Below are 20,379 nucleotides of genomic sequence, written 5' to 3'. Positions count from 1 at the left end.
CCGACCCACACACCAGTTCTGAAAGGGGTGCTGTGAAGGCATTCCACAGCCCAGGACACAGGTTGCCAAACTGTAGCTCAAATTCCTGGGCCCAATAAGGAAAGAGTCCCTGCAGGCAACATAACTCCCAGCTTTGGAGAAGGAAGATGTTCAGGAGAGAAAGGTTGAAAAGCACTTTTAAAGAAGATATAAGCTAAGAAAGGGATCTGCTCCAACTTAGGCTTCAGAATAAATTGAAGTAACTCTCCTGAGGATGCCTCCACATCCTGCAAAAGGTCTTTCTGTCAGTCGCTGTTTATCTTTACCCTCTCCCAACCACAATCCCCTGGCACTTGACCAAGCAGTCTCTCAATATGAAGTTAAGGAGGGTCTGAAAGCAGGAATTTGACAGGCATGCCTAAAATCATAGCTTTACTGTTAGGGTGCTGGTTCTGGCGGGTAACTCGATTCTTGAAGCTCTGTTACCTCCATTTTCCTAATCTTATGAGCAGAGGAAACAAACATGCGGATGGCTCGGCCCATCACATAACTTGTAAGGGACAGGTAGTATAAAAGACCGCCGTTCTCAAGAGGCAACCATGTGCCTCACTACTTACCATGTTCCTGCGGGGCATCCCCTCCCATACGGAGTCTCTGAAAACAAACACACACAGAAGTTGGCGCTGGGCACCACATTCTCCTCTTGACCTAACCATCAGGAATTTGCTGTGCCATCTGTTCATAAAACTTAGCCAGGCCCAGAAAGCTTGTCCCAACCACATGCTAAGAGCCAAGCAGATGGAACAGAAGCTCCCCCAAGCTGCTGGCTCCCACTATGGCAGGGATGAAGCAAGAACCTAGGACCGCACAGGCTTCAAGGCAGCAGCTCCACCCAAACTCACGTCACACTCTATGTTCTGATTTTCTCAGACTCTCCCTTCTGGGAATAAAATTGAAGATTCGTGTTCTCTTTCACACCTCTGGGGAACTCATTCTAGAATACAGTCACATCTGCCACAGCCCCAATGTAGAATTCACATAAATTCCATTATAATAAAAACGTCAAAGTACTGTGACTCTCACTACAAAGATGTGACCTAAACAAAATGCTATACCAGATCTCTCGTTTGTTCTGGTTCACAATCGAGGCCTGAAACCTGATGATTTTTCTCAAAAATGAAAACATCTCTCATCTCAATCTGAGGGTTCCAAAAGAACCCACCAAAACCAAACCAAACCAAACCAAACAAGAACTGCTCTTCTAGCCAAAATGACTTTCAATCTTAGAATTATATGGTGTTCTTTCTTTTCTCGTGATTTTTAAAAAAATCATCTTTAGATTACTAAGCCTAACATCAGTTTACTCTAGACAAAGCGTTGAAACAAAAAAAAAAAATCACATACAATCCCTCACCCCCAAACTAGTACGATTAATATTGGGTATTTTTTCCTTAAGCCTATGCATTTTTTATACTTTTGAGACTACAATATATAAAATATCATATTTCTGCTTAAAACAGTAACATGCAATTCCTGCCATTAAAACATCTTTGGCCATTTTAAGCAGCTGATTAAAATTTTATGAAGGTTTAAGTGATATGAGTAAATTAATCATTTACCTACCTTACACCAGTAATTAGTAAACTTTCTGTGTTAAAGACAACACAGTAAATATTTTTGGCTTTGCAGGGCATATGGGCTCTGTCCCACCTACTCAGCGCTGCTATTATAGCTCAAAAGCAGCCAAAATAAAACTTCAACTGTAGGCAGGTGGCCCACAGGCCATAGTTTGCCAACTCCTACCTTAAGCATTCAAGTTTTGTCTGATTTTTCACTTTCATAAAGCTTGTTGTGATCAAGTTTTGAGTATAAATGTTTTTCAGCAATTACATTATTTCCTTAAGATATATTCCTAGAAGTCAAATTATTAGGAAAAAATAAACGTTCTCATTATCAAAGTGTTTCCCAGAAAGGCTGCTCAAATTGACACCTACAGCAACAGTGGATGAGGAGGCTGACTAGAGCCCCACCAGCATTTCACAGGCCTGCTCATCTAATAAGTGTAAAAAGAGAGCCTTATGATACACTGGAAACCACAGCTTCATACACAAAAGAAAAAAAGGACTGGAAGGAAATACGTCAGACGCTGGCAGTGGTTATCCCCGTACAGTTCAATGATGGGCAATTTTATTCTCAATGAGCATGCATGACTTTTTTTTTCAATATAAAAACAATTAAATAAATATAAAATGGAAGTATTTTAGAAGAGTTTGTTTTCCTTATTTTTTTTATTTTTATTTTTTGAGAGAGTCTCACTCTTGCTACCCAGGCTAGAGTGCAGTGGTGCGATCTTGGCTCACCCCAACCTCCGCCTGCCGGGTTCAAGCCATTCTCCTGCCTCAGCCTCCCAAGTAGCTGGGATTACAGGTGTGCACCACCACACCCAGCTAATTTTTGTATTTTAAATAGAGACGAGGTTTCATCATGTTGGCCAGGCTGGTCTTGAACTCCTGACCTCAAGTGATCTTCCCGCCTCAGCCACCCAAAGTGCTGGGATTATAGGCGTGAGCCACTGTGCCCGGCCCCCTAAATCTTTCTAAAGACACACCCTTTACAGTCTGTCTCTGAAGTCTTAACATCTCCCTGACATAAAGAGATATCAAATTCTTATGGCAAGTTGAATTCTCACAGATTTACTTGGTTTGAAGGAAAAAAAAACTACCCAAGCCTAGCTTGTGGAAGAAAACATTTCTTTCAGCCTCGCCAATGGCTTCATTATTGAGGAGGACTCGGGGTCCTGACAAGCCCGAGAGAAACAACTGCTCTGCGGCCTCTGCTCCTGATCCCTCCAGCCTCAGGCTCAGTGACCGGTGCTCTGGGGGATGCCATCCAGTCAGGTGGGTGGACTTTACAATACCTGCTCCTGAGGTGCTGTTCGGTGAAGCAGAACCTTGGCAGTGAGGGAGGGCGGGAGCTGAGTGCTGACAATCCTAGGAGGTCACACACAGAACAAGAACACCATGAGAAGAAATACACCAAAACACTGAATTTTAAAGGTGCCTAACAGCCTGTGTTGACGAGGATCTTGGGGACTTGGCTGGTGGGAGTTTCAACTGGTAAAACCCTTACAGAGGGCACTCTGGTAGTTCCTGCCAACATTTAAAATATCCAAACACTTTGACTCAGCTTGTACCAAGATGTATGTGTAAGAATATTCATTACGCGGAGAATGGCAAAAACAATTAAAAAATGAGTAAACCACCAAAATGTTCATCAACAAGAGAGTAAAGCACAACACAGCCAGAATCCCAAAAAGTGTGCAGCCCGCATAAGAATGAGGTGGACCCATATGAACTGGTAAATAAATCTTCACTATATGCATTGAGAAACCATGTGATCCTATTTAAGGAGATAGCAAAAATAAACAAAATCAACATATGCAGACATGTACTGGTGGGCACAAACACACACAAAGAGCAAGATGCCCACCAAACTGCCAATGATGAGGACAGGTTAAGAGTGAGGGAGAGGCTGGGCACAGTGGCTTACTCCTGTAATCACAGCACTTTGGGAGCCTGAGGTCGGAGAATAACTTAAGCTTAGGAGTTTGAGACCTCCACGAGCAACATAGTGAGACCCCATCTCTACAAAAAGAAAAAAAGTTAAAAAAATTAACCAGGTGTGGTAGCATGTGCTTGTTGCCCCAGGCTGAGGTGGGAGGATCACTTGAGTCCAAGAAGTCGAGGCTGTAGTTAGCTGTGTTTATGCCACTGCACTACAGCCTGGGCAGCAGAGCAAAACTATGTCTCAAAAACAAACAAACAAACAAACAAAAAAACAGTGAGGAAGAAAAAGGGGGGGGTTTAAATTGTGCTCTGTGTGTTCCTCTATTGATTGATTTGTTTACAGTGAAAATGTATTCATGTATTAGCTATATAATTTAAATACAGGCTGGGTGCAGTGGCTCATGCCTATAATCCAAGCACTTTGGGAAGCTGAGGATCGCTTGAAGCCAGGCGTTTGAGACCAGCCTGGGCAACACAGCAAGACCTCATCCCTACAAAAAAGAGAAGACAAATATATATATTTAAGAAACGCAAAATGAGAAAAGGGGAAAAAATACTCTCTTTGGTGGGTATGTCGCTGATGAACTTGGAAGTCCCACAGCTGATTCCGAACCATCATGATAAGAACCAGAGCAAGGAAGAAGAGTGCAAAGTGCACCAGGGTCTATGCTCGGTTCTTCCGCATCTGTCATCTTATTTCATTCTTCACAAGGGATGTCTATTTCCCAGAAGAGAAAATTGAGGCTAAGCAACTCGCCCAAGGCCACATGGCTGGCAAAAGAAGGCAGGACCTGGGGACCAGCCTTGCTGGCCCAAGGGCCCCTGCAAGAGCCCGAGTGCTTCTCCAGTTACACAGCAGTTGCCTGCTCCTCAGGAAGCTCTGGGCACAGCACAATGGCCCTGCCTGCCCTGGGCTGTGAGAACAAACCCTCCATGAGGAGAGAGGCCTTAGATGACCTAGAGTGGCTCTTGGGCACTCAGACTCACGAAGAGGCCCTCCAACTACATGAAGAAGTGCAGTGAATTCTCAGAGGCCAACCAAGACACAGACCCAGCCAAGAGGCTGGAAGGCAGCTGCATAAGGGCCTGTAAGGCTGCTTTGCAGAGCTGAGCCGAGGTAAGCACACCAGGGCCTCTGGGCAGCAGGAGGAGGGCCACAGCAGGAGGAGGGCCACACCAAGCCCCTTCCATGCCTCTTGACTTACAGTGCTGGCTGCTGGCAAAGCTGGGGACTCTGCATCAGCATTTTGCAGACTGACAACTATTCCAGCATGTCCTATACTGAGAATTATAGGGATTCCTTGTATATTCTCAACTCTTTTCTGAACACAACTATTTCCAATTTCTCAGCTTTGCTCAAAGACCGGTACACACCTGTCTTTCTAAACTACCTGATATTAGACAAAACCAGCCCATTTGGAATTGGCCAGAGACTGAGCTCCCCACCATGATCTGGAGGTGGCTGATGGTCAGTTGTGCAGCAGGGGAATAGGGCTGGAGGAGAGGGGTCTGGAGTTACTCACAGTCCTTTATAGAGGATACAGCCAGCGACAATGTGAGGCGAGCGCTGGCAGGTCTGCAGAATGCGGGCTGCCTTCAGCAACAACAGGGGCTCCACCTGTGCAGGGCAAGAGGCATCATGCCCACCCATCAGCATGCTCACAATCAGGAAGGGAGAAAAGGGGAAAGGGTTGTACAGAACAGCTGGACAGGGTGTAGCTCAAAGCCTGGAAAAGGAGAATGCGTCACACAGTAAAACCTGTGCCATGGCTTGGGACTATTCTACCTCTCTATACCCAGAACTGCTGACACCACTAAATGCCAAATTCTTACAACAAGGAGGCCTGTCCAGAAGCTAGAAGGTGCAGCAAATATGGCATATGTACTATATGCATTCAGAAACCATGTGATCCTATTTAAGGATAGCAAAAATAAACAAAATCAATATATGCATATATGTACCGGTGGGCACAAATACACAGAAAGAGCAACATGCCCACCAAACTGCCAAAGGGGTCAGAGTAGATGGCCTGGGAGACCCTGACTATCTACACTGATAATGCTAAGACCTGATGGCAGCAGCAGAAGAGGGTGTATCCTATAAATACACGTCATGGTACCAGGCGAAACCCACCTACCCTATCCTCCACCTTCCTTCTGAAGCACAATCCCCATGGCGATACAGGTGGCCTGATGTCTGACTAGGTTCCATGACTGTATTCCATCACAAAAAATGAAAACATCATGCTCTTTCACTCGGGGAAATACGCCTCAGTTCCACATTCCTTGTATGGAGTCAGTGGCCTAGAAGTCTCTAAAAATACAAGAAAAGCATCTGGACCTGGTCAGGAAGAGCCAGCAATAGCCAGCAGCCTCCTCAGACTTCCACCTGCCAGCTAGAACCAGCAAGTATCCACCAGCTGTTAGAACTAGTGTTAATGGAGCCTCCGGAGCTGCTGACACATTAAGAAATTTATTCTTCCTAACCTCAAGACTGTGCTCTGTCCCAGCCAGCCATTCTATAAAGTTTTGGGGCCAGCTGCAGGAAGTTTTCCAGACTAGAGCAGGGAAAACCCTTCCCCATGTCTGGTGGAGTCATGCTCTGCGAAGGCTGAAACACAGCGCCACACCCCTGCTACAGGGACACTATTTACTATTGCAGTGAGACACAGGAGAGGGTTGTGAGTCAGGGCCCAGGTAGCTGCCTCCTAATGGGGCAGCACAGGTGGTCAGGCCAGCCACACAAGCAGCCTCGGTTTCACTGAGTGTTAACTGCAAACGGAGTGGCTCAGAGATACAAAAATAGTTCCCAACCACTATCTCTCAAAGACAGCAACCATGTGTTTGAAATGTTCATGCTGGGCATTTTTGATGCTGAGAATAACTAGATCATATGATAAGAATATCAAGAGAGAAGAGAGAAGGCCTTCAGATTACTGAGTTCAACACTTCTGAGGCATGAACAAAACAGTAATTCCCTTTACTGAGCATTTACTTGGTGTCATTTGAGGTACGGTTTCACTTGACCATCAAAACAGTTCTAGAAGGCAGGTATGCTGACACCATTCTCTGGAAAAGGGAAATGAGGCTGAGAAGTGACATGCCTTGTCATGGCCCTGCCTGAGAAGTGACATTCTACTCACTTTTCCAGATACAGTTCACTTTGGGAATATTAAAAAGTATCCAGAAGTCCTAATCTTACATATAAAATGAATAAGGAGGATGAAAATGTTACTTTAGTTTGGTCCAAGTTCCAGAGGGAATTGAAAATCTTATGCAGATCACTGGTGTTTTTCAGAATTTGTTCGATGAAGCTGTCCCACTCCGTGCTCAGTTCTTCCTGAGAACAGTTCTAAAACACAAAGAGCCTCAGGTCAATATCTGAGATTTTGAGGGACAGACTCTTTGGCCAGAGTCCCAGCTACCTCAAAAATTGTTCCTCACACAGGAAACTGACCAGAAGGGAGGACTTGTTTTAAACCTACCCAATCACAGATCCACCTGCCAGGTGGGGGTGGCAAGCAGGGCCTGTGCTTTCTAAACATCCCAGAGACGAGAAGGGGATAAACATTTGGAATAAATGTGACCTATGCCACTAGGCCCAAAGGCATATGAGGGGGCTCCGAGAGCCCCTGACCTTGTCCCCAGACACAATGTGTTTATAGGAAGTATAACAGACCCCAGAGTAAGTGCTGCATTCTGGCAATATCGGTTTTTATAAACAGGCCCAATATAAGACTCCTCAACCCCATACTCGTACCTCATAAGCTAGCGAAACAGGTCCATTGTAAAAATTAAAGAATCCTATTAGCTGATCCAGAAACCTCTTGCAGCTGACATCAGGGAGCTCCACAGCACAGCCCAGCACCTGTAAAGAGAGAAACCAGAAGACAAGCATTTTCCTTCTCTTTGAGTCCAAGCCCAGAATCCTGGCATCCAGGGCTCTCAATTACCTGACTTCACTGGCCCATTGAAATTGATCTTCTATTATGCCTGAGTCCACACCCTCCATTCTGGCCAAGTTAATCTCCACAGACAAATAAGTTCTGTACCTCAATTCTTGTTGCGCAATCTCAAATGTCCTCTTCCTTATTGTTCATTTCCCCAGAACTTACTCATAACCTTCAGTGCCCACCACAGATTTCAGTATCTCCATGAGGTCTGTTCTATTAACTCGAGCCAATAACGCTGACCTTTCTTCTGACCCTTGCATTGTTAGGACTGTTATTTGGACAGTGGATGTTTAATCTGGATTCCATTACAAACAATGGACAGGACTCAAACTCCTTCTTGAATGGCCATCATGTCTCTCCAGCTGGATGGAGTGCTTTAAGAGCAAGAACTGGCTGCAATCTTCCCAGCTCGAGATCTCCAAAATGCTGAGTGTAGTGGTTAGTTCTACAGGAGATAAATACTTGGCCGGGTGCGGTGGCTCATGCCTGTAATCCCACTACTTTGGGAGGTTGAGGCAGGTGGATCACAAGGTCAAGAGATCTAGACTATCCTGGCCAACATGGTGAAACCCCGTCTCTACTAAAAATACTGGGCGTGGTGGTGTGCGCCTGTAGTCCCAGCTACTCGGGAGGCTGAGGCAGAAGAATCGCTTGAACCTGGGAGGTGGAGGTTGCAGTGAGCTGAGATGGCGCCACTGCACAGCCTGGCAACAGAGCAAGACTCCGTCTCAAAAAAAAAAAAAAAAAGTGCTTGCTGAGTTAGAAAGTAATCTGGTCATACGTTTAAAGAGTCTGAAAAAGTTCCTATTACTTGATGTAATAATTCTACCTCTAGGAATCTGTCCTAAGGGAATCATCAGATATTTAAACTAATAAACCCTGACAGAAAACAAATAAACAAAAATTTCCTCTGAATGTAAGCTACAGTAGCACAAGGATCTTTGCTTTGTTCCCAGATGTAATCCAAGACCTTACAACAGTCTGGCATGTAAGAAGTGTTCAATTCTTCCAATTGATAAACAGACTGAATGCAATTCCAATCATAATCCCACCAGCTTTTCTTTAGAAACTGACAAACTGATTGTACAATGAAAACACAAAGAACCTGAAATATCCAAAGCTATCTTGAGAAAAGAATAAGGTTGGAGGACTTATACTATCTGGTTTCGAGACTTACTATAAAGCTATAGAAGTCAAGACAGTGTGGTACTCACACATAACCTTCAAACAGATCTGTGGAAAAGCCAAAGAGAGTCCAGAAATAGACCCACACTTAAATGGTCATCTGATCTCTGGTAAAGGAACCAAAGGGAAATCCAACAGGGAAAGGAAAATGTTTTCAACAATGATGCTGGAAGAACTGGTTATCCAGGAAAAAAAAAAAAAAAGATCCTTGACCTCTACTCACACCATTCACAAATATTAACCCAAAGTGGATTACAGATCTAAATTTAAAAGCTAAAACTATAAAATTCTTACAAAAATAAAAAAGGGAGACTATCTCCTCCAATGGAGTAGGCAGTGGTTTTTTCAGGCAGGACACAGAAAGCAATAACCATAAAAAGATAAAATTGGTAAGTTAGACTTCATTAAAATGCAAAATTTCTGCTCATCAGAAGACATCAAGAAAATTAACAGGCATGCCACAAACTGGGAGAAATTATTTTAAAAAGATGTATCCGACAAAGAACTGGTATCTAGGATATAAAAAGAACTACAATTAAAAAAATAAAACCCAATTTAAAAAATGGGCAGGGCTTTGGACACTTCACAAATTCAAGTGGTCATTAAGCACATGAAAAGGCCTCAGTATCATTAGTCATTAGGGAAGTGAAGATTAAAACCACAATAACATACCACTGCACATCCAGCGGAATGGCTAAGATGAACAGACTGTCAATCTCAATGCTGACGAGGATGTGGAGTAACTGGAATTCTCATACACTGTTGGTAGGAATGTAAAATGGTACGACCACTAAAGGAAAAGGTCTAACAGTTTCCTATAAAATCCAACATACATCTACTCTATGACCCAGCAATTCCAGGACTGGATATTCACCCAGGAGAGATGAAAACATGTGTTCACCAAAATACTTGTATAGGAATGCTCCTAGAAGCCTTATCCTTAATGTCCCCAACAGGACACAGTTCAGATGTCCATCAAAAGAAGACTAGATTGTGATCTATTCAGACAACAGAATACTGTTTAATAAAATGGAATGAACACCGACAGATGCAACAACATGAACGAATTTCACAAATGTTAAGCGGCAAGACAGATGCCTGTAAAGCATGTAACCACAAACAAACATTAATTTTTTTTTTTTTTGAAATGGAGTTTCACTCTTGTTGCCCAGGCTGGAGTGCAGTGGTGCAATCATGGCTCACTGCAACCTCTGCCTCCCAGGTTCAAGCGAGTCTCCTGCCTCAGCCTCCTGAGTAGCTGGGATTACAGGCATGTGCCACCATGCCTGGCTAATTTTGTATTTTTAGTAGAGACAGGGTTTCTCCACGTTGGTCAGGTTGGTCTTGAACTCCTGACCTCAGGTGATCCGCCCGCCTCAGCCTCCCAAAGTGCTGGGATTACAGGCATGAGCCATAGCACTCGGCCCCAAACACTATATTTTAGTTGATGATATGCATGATAGAGTATCTGTGTGGAGAGTACACTAATGTGTGCAACTTACTTTGAAAATTGTAACAAAATAATTTGGGGCTGGGTTACAGTGTCTTGCACCTGTAATTCCAGCACTTTGGGAGGCCAAGGTGGGAGGATTCCTTGAGCTCAGGAGTTCAAGACCAGCCTGGGCAACATGGTGAAACCCTGCCTCCAGAAAAAATTTAAAAAATTAGCTGGGCGGCCGGGTGCAGTGGCTCAAGCCTGTAATCCCAGCACTTTGGGAGGCCGAGACGGACGGATCACGAGGTCAGGAGATCGAGACCATCCTGGCTAACACGGTGAAACCCCGTCTCTACTAAAAAATACAAAAAACTAGCCGGGCGAGGTGGCGGGCGCCTGAGGCAGGAGAATGGCGTAAACCCGGGAGGCGGAGCTTGCAGTGAGTTGAGATCCGGCCACTGCACTCCAGCCTGGGTGACAGAGCGAGACTCCATCTCAAAAAAACATAATAATTAAAAAAATGAAAAAAAATAAAATAAAAAAATTAGCTGGGCATGGTGGTGCATGCCTGTGGTCCTAGCAACTCAGGAGGCTGAGGTGGGAGGATCATTTGAGTCTGGGAGGCGGAGATTGCAGTAAACCAAGGTCGCACCTCAGCACTCCAGCCTGGACAACAGATTGAGACCCTGTCTCAACAATATAAAATAAAAATAATTTGAATTAATGGGAGGGTTAAGGAATGAATAGATAGGTAATAAAACAACTATAATAAAATGCTAATTGTAGAATTAAGGAGGTATATGAGTATTCACTGTAAAATTCAACTGTTCAGTATGTTAAAAAATTTTCATAACAAAATGTTGGAAATAATACCTACAAAGTTGAATACAGCATCCCACACTTAAGCATCCCTTTACCTCAGGAAGCCTTAAAATAAATGTAGCCATGAGAAACAGCACTTTAGATTATATGCTACTATTAGAATGTAAAGGAATGATTTTTATTTATTTATTTTTTTAAGACAGGGTCTCACTCTGTTGCCTAGGCTAGAGTGCATGGCAATCATGGCTCACTGCAGCCTGAAACTCCTAAGCTCAAGCAATCCTCTCCTCAGCCTCCTGAGTAGCTAAGATCACAGGCATGAGCCATCACACCTTGTTAATTTTTAAATTTTTTTGGTAAAGCGGAGTCTTACTATGTTGCTCAGGCTGATACCAAACTCCTGGACTCAAGCAATACTCTCTTTTATTTTTTTAAATGGGTTCTCTGAAACCTAACACATATCTATCAGTGTTTTTTCTGGGTCACTTACCCAGTAAGTGTAGAGAGTATGGAGAAGAAAAGATGACGATAAAAACTCAATTTACAACACAGAGTAAACAGAATTTCCACAAGTTGGCCTAAGTCTTTGAAAGGAAAGGAGAAACCAGCCATGTGCATTGCAGGATATGTTAGAAATGTTTTGGAGAGCACTCAACAATAATGGGCAGATGCAGAGAGTACCACAGGAAGTGAGGGTGATTACTAAACACGGTACACGGATGCGGTGGTTGGGGGGATAATTCTAAATTCAAGACTCAGAAACAGCATAACTTCCTAAACTTATCATTGCAACACTTCTGCACTGATTCTGCCTATTCAACTTACCCAAAGGTAATCTCCATCAACTTTTATGGCAAACTTCAGTTTTCTCAGACGAACAAGAGTAGGAGGAGAGTCAGAAATGTCAGAAACACAGCGGACGACTCCAGCAATCTGTCCACAAAGCAACTCCTGTTGGTCAAGCAGGGTCTGTGGGAAAGGAGCACATTCCAGATAGGAAGCTGAAATTCTTGAACTCTTGCATCATTTCTTACAGCATACTGAAGTCTGCAAGCCAAATCCAGTCTGTTGCCTGTTTTCCCATGGCCCGTAAGCTAAGAATGGTTCTTAAACTTTTTAAAGGTTACAACAAAGAAGAATATGTGATTGAGACCTTACGTGCCTTGCAAAGCCTAAAATATTTACTGTCTGGCCCTTTACAAAGTTTGCCAACCCCTGCCTGAGATGACTGAACCCTAAGAGAACACCCAGCAGGAACACATGAAATGACTGCACAGAACTGCATCTCTGTTGCTAGGATTATAGGCATATGCTTAGCAGAAGCATGAGCCTTTCACTCCTACTCAAATCCCCTACACAGAGTGGCCAGAGTGACCCAGATTAACCCCAACTATCTATGTCAGAGCACGGTCACAGGAGGGAAAATACAGAATCTCCTAATCAACCTTAGTCTTAACTAAAGCACAGGACAGCCAGACAGTATGGGATGCACAGGAAATGTACACAGCACCCATGAAGAATTCTTACCTAGAAAACTGAGCTTGAACCTAACCAAGGCTCTAGATCTTACTACTAATGTAAAGGAAATACAGTGGATAGGAGACATTAAATGACACCACCATGAGAAACAAAGCAGCCAAATCTAGAGTGTGGGACATTCTAACACTCTACTACTCGTATGACCTGGTTTCTTCAATAATTCAATGGCATGGAGGAGGGGAGAAAAGATGAGTGGCTGGGTGAGGACTGTTATTAAAAGGACTTAAAATACAAAATAACCAAATAGAATATGTGGATGCTGTTTGGATCCTTATTAGGAAAAAGAGAGAGATGGAAGGATGGAAGGATACGTGGATGGAAGGAAGGAAGAGCAGAGTAAGTAACATCCAAGACAATATATTAGGCAAAATCTGAATATAGTCTGGGTATCAGGTAATATGAAGGAATTACTGTTGCTAATTACTGTAACTTTTGTTAGGTGTGGTAATGGTTAAAATAATGTCCTTTTTAGTTAGAGATGTTGCTTGATACTGGTGAGATGATGCAACACCTAGAATTTGCTCCAGGAAAAAAAAAAAAAGAGAGAGAAGAGGAGGTTAAGATAGGTCATATAAAATGGGCAAAGTATTGCTGAGCGCAGTGGCTCAAGCCTTTAATCCCAGCACTTTGGGAGGCTGAGGCGGGTGGATCACGAGGTCAGGAGACTGAGACCATCCTGGTTAACATGGTGAAATCCCGTCTCTACTAAAAATTCAAAAATTAGCCAGGCATGGTGGCAGGCGCCTATAGTCCCAGCTACTCAGAAGGCTGAGGCAGGAGAATGCCGTGAACCCGGGATGTGGAGCATGCAGTGAGCTGAGATCGTGCCACTGCACTCCAGCCTGGGCAACAGAGTGAGATTCGTCTTAAAAAAAAAAAAAAAAAAAAAAAAGGCAAAATATTGATAATTGTTGAAGTTACTAATGGCACATGAGGGTTCATGATACTTGCCTCTCTGTTTTTGTATATGTTTGAATACAAACTTTTTTTTTTTTTGAGATGGAGTTTCACTCTTGTTGCCCAGGCTGGAGTACAATGGTGTGGTCTCTGCTCACTCCAACCTCTGCCTCCCGGATTCAAGTGATTCTCGTGCCTCAGCCTCCCAAGTGGTTGGGATTACAGGAGCACACCACCACGCCCAGCTAATTTTTGGATTTTTAGTAGAGACAGGGTTTCACCATGCTGGCCAGGCTGGTCTCAAACTCCTGACCTCAGGTGATCCACCCACCTCAGCCTCCCAAAGAGCTGGGATTGCAGATATATGCCGCCGTGCCCAGCTGAATACTAACTTTTAAAACCTGAGCTGATCAAAAAATTGGGGGTAGAGGGAGGCAGACAAAAATCATGATGGAAATAGAAAGCTAAAGACAATGAAACTGCTGAGCTGCCTGGAAATTTTAAGACCAGAACAACAAGAAATAGTACAACTAAGAATAAGACAGTAGAAATGTCATTGTCTGGATTAGCCAAACTGTCCTAATGTAAACCCTTTACTTTTGAAAAGTTATCACTTGGAGGCACTGGGATCCCCACTGAACAATAAAATGCTGTGTGGCTTACCTGGGAAGGATAAAAATAACAAATGCCAGCTCTTGTTGGATCGCCTTCTTCCTTTACCTTGGAACCATCATAAAGAAAAAAATAATTCCACCTGGCAAGAGAACAGAATGGAGCCATGTTTCCTTTCATCCAGTGATCACGGCATTTAAAACATAGCTTCCTATTTCCCAGCCCGAGGAGGGCTCATTACTGTGTTTGAAAGCCTTCAGGTGGCCCCAGAGAAGAAAGAACCCCAGTAGCTACAAATTAGATAAAAACGTTCTGTAAGCGCAGGAAATTCAAACTAAAAATATGCCTCTATCCAGCCGTTAGACCATCTGCCAGAGAAGACATAAGTAGCTAGAAAAAAAATTAGGCGCCCACAATGACTGCTCTTATTTGAAACACTGAACCTTAACTATACAACCACATGGTCTGATACACTGTCTTTTAAGGCTCTGATAACAAAATAAGTTAGGGATGTATTAGATGCACTCCTCGTAAGTGCTGAGCATAAAGATTTCCAGAAACAGCCCTTCTACCAGGAATTCATGCATTCACTTAAACACCGACTGAGGGCCCACAGTGACCTCGGTGGTTGCTGAGCAAACACGCAGTTTCAATGCAGGATAGTGAGTCCGTAAGTCCGTAACAGGGAGAAAACGTGGCCTGTGAATTTACAGAGAAACTCTGAACTCCTCTCTACCATGCCAAACCTCACCAAGTATCACTCAAGCACACTTCCTCATTAACCATCTCCTGATTCCCTCGGCCCAGAGATAATCTCTTTCTTCTGAATTTCCATGACCCTCTGTTCTTCCTCAAAGACTCTTACAGACTACACTGCAGTATAACTATATTACTTAACGTTATTATCTGATTACCTCTTTAAGACCATAAAACAAACACTTCAAAGGCTGGGCCTCAATTTTGTTTTGTTTTTACAGGGTCTCACTTTGTAGCCCTGTAAGCTGGAGTGCAGTGGTGCGATTGTGGTTCAGTGCTCGACCTCCCAGACTCAAGCCATCCTACTGCCTCAGCCTCCCAAGTAGCTGGGACTACAGGGGTGTGCCACTATGCTCAGCTACTTTTAAAAAATTTTTTTGTAGAAATGACTCTCACTATATTGCCCAGGCTGGTCTCAAATTCCTGGACTCAAACAATCCTGCCTTGGCCTCTCAAAGTGCTGGAATTACACGTGTGAGCCACCGCGCCTGGCTGGACCTGTTTTATTTCTAAGTTTCTGAGAACACATTTATGAGACTGTAACATAAAGAAGCAATGGGACCAATCTGTCATCTGCTCTCTTCTCCCCTGGATCTATGCCCTCTCTGAGGCCTCCCTCCATGGCTCCCACCTTGCCTTCCTGATGAAAAAGCACCAACTTGGCTGGGCACAGTGGCTCACACCTATAATCCCAGCACTTTGAGAGGCCTAGGCAGGAGGATTGCTTGAGCTCAGGAGTTCGAGATTAGCCTGGACAACACGGTGAAACCCCATCTCCACAAAAAATAGACAAAATTAGCCAGGCATGGTGGGGTGAGCCTGTGGTCCCAGTTATTTGGTACGCTGAGGTAGGAGGATCACTTGAGCCTGGGGTTTGAGGCTACAGTGACCTGATATCACGCCACTGCACTCTGGCCTGGACGACAGAGCAAGACTCTGTCTCAAAAATAAATAAATAAATAAAGTACCAACTTGGTCTCTGGCACTGTCCACTTTCCCAATACCTAGGGCTGGATGTACATTGGCTGCAGAGTATGCTCAGATCAAAAGGCCTCAAAAAAGTTTCAAAGCCAACTCAGAAACTCCATGTGCACCCCATCCTCCCCTGTCCCCACGTTCTCTGGGTGAAAGCATCCCTGCTTGTGTGGGCACACAAAAGAAAACTTGAGTGTCATCTTGAACTGCACCATCTTTTTGACTTCCACATAAATAATCAGTCACTAAATCCTACTAATTCTAGTTAAACCTGCTTTTCACCTTCATCTCCTCCACGACTGATGTTTGCTAAACTTAATTATGGGAAAGGATTAACGCATTTAGGGTTGAGAAGGGAACTGGGTTTCAGACAGACATTGAGTAATACCCTTCAATACCCAATCTGGCCAAACCTTTCCACACGGTGTAATTCTCAACTGCAACCATACCTCATCTCTGCAAATTAAAGACTACAATACCCACATTATCATCAAAGCTGGCTGCACGATCAGGCTGTGGCTTATCTTTTCTACAATCTCCCAGCAATGCCAGACTCATTCAAACACTGGGAGAGGCTTGCAAGGTTAAAACACGTTAGCTTTGGAGAGAAATGGCTCATGTGCTTGATTCAGCTGCTCTGAGGAAAGTGGTATTTTGTTATGTTAACCCCAAAAATCTATCCAACAGCCCAGCGCAAGCTATGCCATGGCAGGCCCTGCTACTCACCACGAGGCTGACTTTGTCTCTGTGGAGGTGGAGGTGGCCATCTACTTTGCAGTCATCCTCATCTTCATTTAGGTTTTCTTTTCCAGTATCAGTTCTTTCTCCCCAGCTGTTACCGTTCCTTTATCTCCCAATCCAGCGAATCTGGATGTGGCAGGTTTCAGTGTTTTCAGTCACCACTGCCACTTGGTTAGTTTTCACTCAGCATGGAAAGTACCACTTCCCTTCCTTGCAGGTTCTTCAGTTTCATGTATATTTCTATGCCTCTTACAACTCAGGGAGAAACTATAACAAAGAGAGTCCTAGCAGAAAAGTCAAATTCATTCATCTGGTTTCCTGAGTGTCACTGTGGCTGTCTACAGAACCACCACTTCAAGCTCCTCTCTACGAAAGCCAAACGTGGGAGATGCATGCTAGAGCTGGGGTTCTAAAGAAATTTCTAGCTTGTCTAGCTCAAACCCATCGTGAAGATTCTATTAAAAGTTTTGAAGTTTCCAGTTCAAACATCAGTGCCTTGGCTCTGAAATAAACACAAGGAATAGATATTTCAGAAACTCGTGAGAGAGCATGTGACCCAGCAGGATTTAACGAATGGTATATATCAAAAGAGCTTTCTGTAAGAGTGACAATGATACTTCAAAATCAAAGAGGCAGGGTTGCAGAGACTTCAGAGTAAGGGCTTTAGTCTCTTGAACAGTTAAGGGAAACACACCACAAGCTTCACAGAAGATAAAATCAAATGATAGGGTGAAAATGCTCTAGGTGTGGACAGCTATACAAATAAACCAGTTGCTGTGCTAATAATGGAACCCAAATTAAGGAACTATCATCTTGACAGTCCAAAAGTAACCTGAACATGCAGAATTCCAGAGCAGGGCAAGTTTCTAAAAAATGAAGAGAACTTTATCAAATGGCTTTCAAACTTCCACGACAGAAAGACAGCTCAGTCTATCATCGAATTTCAGAGTCGGAAGGAACCCTGGCATCATTTACTCTACTCTCCTGCACTCTTTTCCAAAAATTACCTTGGCTGTCTCTGCTTTACCTCCTCCCGAAATACGTGGTTCTCTACGTTACATTTCTCCTTCCAACAAACTAAAATCAGCGTTCCATATTTTACATCTGCCTCCCACTCGCTACCCTGGATAACACCCCGCAGGAAAACACAAAACAAGGTCTAATTCTTCCATGTGACAACCTCTTGGTCACTTCAAAACTACTGTCTCATTCCTACTGTCACTTTCTCCAAGCTTAATGCCCTACCAACATGGTCTCAAATGCTTGCTCACCATTCTGCAATCTATGGGTACACAAATAGAGTCTGTTAAAGTCTTGAATATTTGACGGCCTGTAAAATCTCTATCTCTTCTCAGCTCTAGATATTTTGGATTGGGCCTCCATAGGACTATACTCTTTGTACTCCATGGAGCATATTTGGGTGCCTGTGGAAGGGGTATCTCTGTTCCTGGAACCAAGACAGCAGCCTAAAACTCCCCATCCCTTGTTTGCAGAGGACTGGGCCCTACACTACCGAGGTCCTCTCTTATCTCTGAAAGGTCTAGAAGAGACCACTAATGGCCCTGGCGTAGGAACAGACGTTGGAATGTAAGCATAAAAGGCTCTGGTAGCCTGGGAAGTGGTAGTAACAACCTGGGGAAGGGGCCTCAAGTGGAGCAGCAGGGCTGGAAAACGGACGCTCACGGCTGGAGAAGGGCCAGGAAGCTGCTGGGCACAGCCCCCGGGGCGCAGGCAGCGATGGGTAACAGCACGGGGCCTGTGCGGCGTCTGGCCCCACCTCCAGGGGACTGGGAAATGGTGGGCGAAGGCCTAAGGATCAGGCGGGGTCGGGTCACGCTCTAGACTGGGGGCCCGCCCCTCTGTATCCCCGCGCCTCCGAGCGCTGCCCACCCACCGGAGTAGCCAGGCATCCCAGTGCTCGGGGTTCGGGACTCTGGAACAGAAATGTGGGCGGCAGCTGGGCACCTGCGATTCCGGCCCCGTACCTGCGCGCGCGGCAGAGAAGCCTTAGGTCATGCGCCGTCCCGCCTACCGCCTCCCCCTGCTCCTGGCGAGCCGGCGCGCGATGATGACGTGCCGAGTGAGCCGGGCGCCCCTGACGTCAGGGACCAATGGCTGCGGCCACAGCTACCGCGCTGGAATCCTGGCAGGCCGCGGCTCCGCGGAAGAGGCGGTCGGCGGCTCGACGGCCGCGGCCGAGGGAGGCGGCGCCCCGGGGTCTCGAGGCGGAGTTCGAGTCTGACAGCGGAGTCGTGCTTCGTCGCATCTGGGAGGCTGAGTGAGTGCGGGGTGGGCCCTGATGGGATCTTTGTGCCCGTGGACAATTCTGAGCCATAGTCTCCCCATCTGTAGAATGGCGATATAAACCACACCCTTTAAGGAGTTATTGTGAAGATTTAACGTAGGTAACGAGCTCATTAAAGATCTGGATTATAGTAAGCGCTCAGTTAAAGGTTGCCTTCCCTGTTATTACGGTTACAGTTGCGTGACCTTGGACAATTTGTAATCTCTGTGCTTCAGTTTTCTCATCTGTGAGATGGGGATGAAAATAGTACATACGTAGGTTTGTTTTGAGGATTCAATGAATTAGTAAACGGAAACCATTTTCTGGCACGTGATAAGCACTGTGCCAATGTTTGCTATTAATATTATGCCGATGTTGGTATTATTGGTGGTGGCAACACAAGGGAAGCAACACGAACACGTGATTGCTATCATCAGGCAACTGCTATGTGCCGGACACTAGCTTAATCATTCTGCACACTTTATGTTAAACATTGCAGGCACGCTAGGACCCTGGTAGCTCAGTGATTCTCAGAGAGACAAAGAAAATGTGTGGAACCAGATTTCAAACCCAGGTCTTTGTGACAAAAACCAGTGCTTCCAGCTCTCCATTATGCTGGTTGCTTATCCCAGCTCAGATTCTCACATACCTTGCTCCATACCTTAGAAAGTACATAGAGAGTGCCTAATGCAGAGGAAGCACTCCACAAATGTTACCTGTTAATGTTATTTAGTATTATTACCTTTATTTGCAGTTCTTTTTAGGCTCAATACATAACAGCTTTAGTTAGCACTTAAGATCAGCATCTGAAGGGCCATCACAAGGGCAGATGTTAGATTAATTTTGTGTGCTCCTCTCCACTAGAATTAGGGTCAAGAGGCAGCAATGTCCCAGAGTTTACCTCCGAAGAGAAAGTTGTTGACCATTTGGCTCAGCCTGAATAAAAAGCACCTGCGATTCTTTTTAAGCTCTCAGAGGGTGCCAGTAAGAGTGAATGTGGCTGGGGGCTTGGAGAACTCAAGGCATTTTTCATATCCCTTGACATTGTCACGATTTCCTCAACTACTTCAGTATTCCCCAGGAGCTCCCTGCTTCTCCCAACACCTAGGTGTGGTGCAATCACCATCGCTCTGAGATTGGGCCAGCATTTTACACGCTTATCTATGTACGCATCTACCAGTTCATAAAACATTCCTGCGTAGGTCAGAACTCTCTCCTTTACCCTCTGTGAGAAATGTGCAGCAGCCTCAGGGCCGACTTTCAATTCTCTGTACCCCTTTCTGAACCCATAATCACTGTCTCTGGCTGTGGCTTGTCAGTTCAAATCCAGTTCATTTTAATTCACTGTTGACTTTGTTTTGCTCTGGGTCTGTAAAACCAGTTGACTTGAATAAAGAAAGCCCAGACACTTGGTTTTGTCTCTTTACTTTCCCCTTAGAACTATTTATAATAACAAATACCATTTGTTGAGCACCTGCTATGTGTCAGACACTGTGCTAAGAATGTTAACCCTTTTTTTTTTTTTTTTTTTTTTTTTTTTACAGTGTTTTTTTTTTCCCCCGTTCGTGGGGAGGTGGGGGGGCTCGCGGGCCCCCTCTCACCCCCCCCCCCCGGTGTCGCCCCCTTCCCCGCCCC

The 20,379-nt window shown here is 44.7% G+C and overlaps 2 protein-coding genes across 3 annotated transcripts in view; one reads left to right on the top strand and one right to left on the bottom strand.

Annotated features, from left to right (window-relative positions):
* HPS4 (HPS4, biogenesis of lysosomal organelles complex 3 subunit 2) overlaps positions 1 to 18,543 on the bottom strand; it is a 32,580-nt gene extending 14,037 nt beyond the window's left edge. Inside the window, exons 1-9 of one of the 2 annotated variants that reach the window (XR_003121407.1) lie at positions 18,355 to 18,543; positions 16,446 to 16,962; positions 14,040 to 14,130; positions 11,766 to 11,909; positions 7,306 to 7,413; positions 6,781 to 6,897; positions 5,069 to 5,163; positions 2,897 to 2,969; positions 597 to 633 (exon numbers count right to left, since the gene is read on the bottom strand). Coding sequence is in view for 1 of the 2 variants with exons in the window: in XM_025398246.1 (XP_025254031.1) it covers positions 597 to 633; positions 2,897 to 2,969; positions 5,069 to 5,163; positions 6,781 to 6,897; positions 7,306 to 7,413; positions 11,766 to 11,909; positions 14,040 to 14,130; positions 16,446 to 16,486 (706 nt within the window). In the remaining variant the exon portion in view is untranslated. The remainder of the gene's footprint in view (positions 1 to 596; positions 634 to 2,896; positions 2,970 to 5,068; positions 5,164 to 6,780; positions 6,898 to 7,305; positions 7,414 to 11,765; positions 11,910 to 14,039; positions 14,131 to 16,445; positions 16,963 to 18,354) is intronic. The other variant, XM_025398246.1, reaches the window with a different exon arrangement.
* Positions 18,544 to 18,563: 20 nt separating this feature from the next.
* The window catches only part of SRRD (SRR1 domain containing), an 11,972-nt gene continuing 10,156 nt past the window's right edge, over positions 18,564 to 20,379 (top strand). The window contains exon 1 of the mRNA XM_025398245.1: positions 18,564 to 18,738. Within this exon, the coding sequence (XP_025254030.1) occupies positions 18,572 to 18,738 (167 nt within the window). The 5' untranslated portion in view covers positions 18,564 to 18,571. The remainder of the gene's footprint in view (positions 18,739 to 20,379) is intronic.

Source organism: Theropithecus gelada, chromosome 10 (assembly GCF_003255815.1).
Source record: "Theropithecus gelada isolate Dixy chromosome 10, Tgel_1.0, whole genome shotgun sequence".
Classification (NCBI taxonomy): domain Eukaryota; kingdom Metazoa; phylum Chordata; class Mammalia; order Primates; family Cercopithecidae; genus Theropithecus; species Theropithecus gelada.
This window is presented reverse-complemented; position numbering and strand designations above follow the sequence as displayed.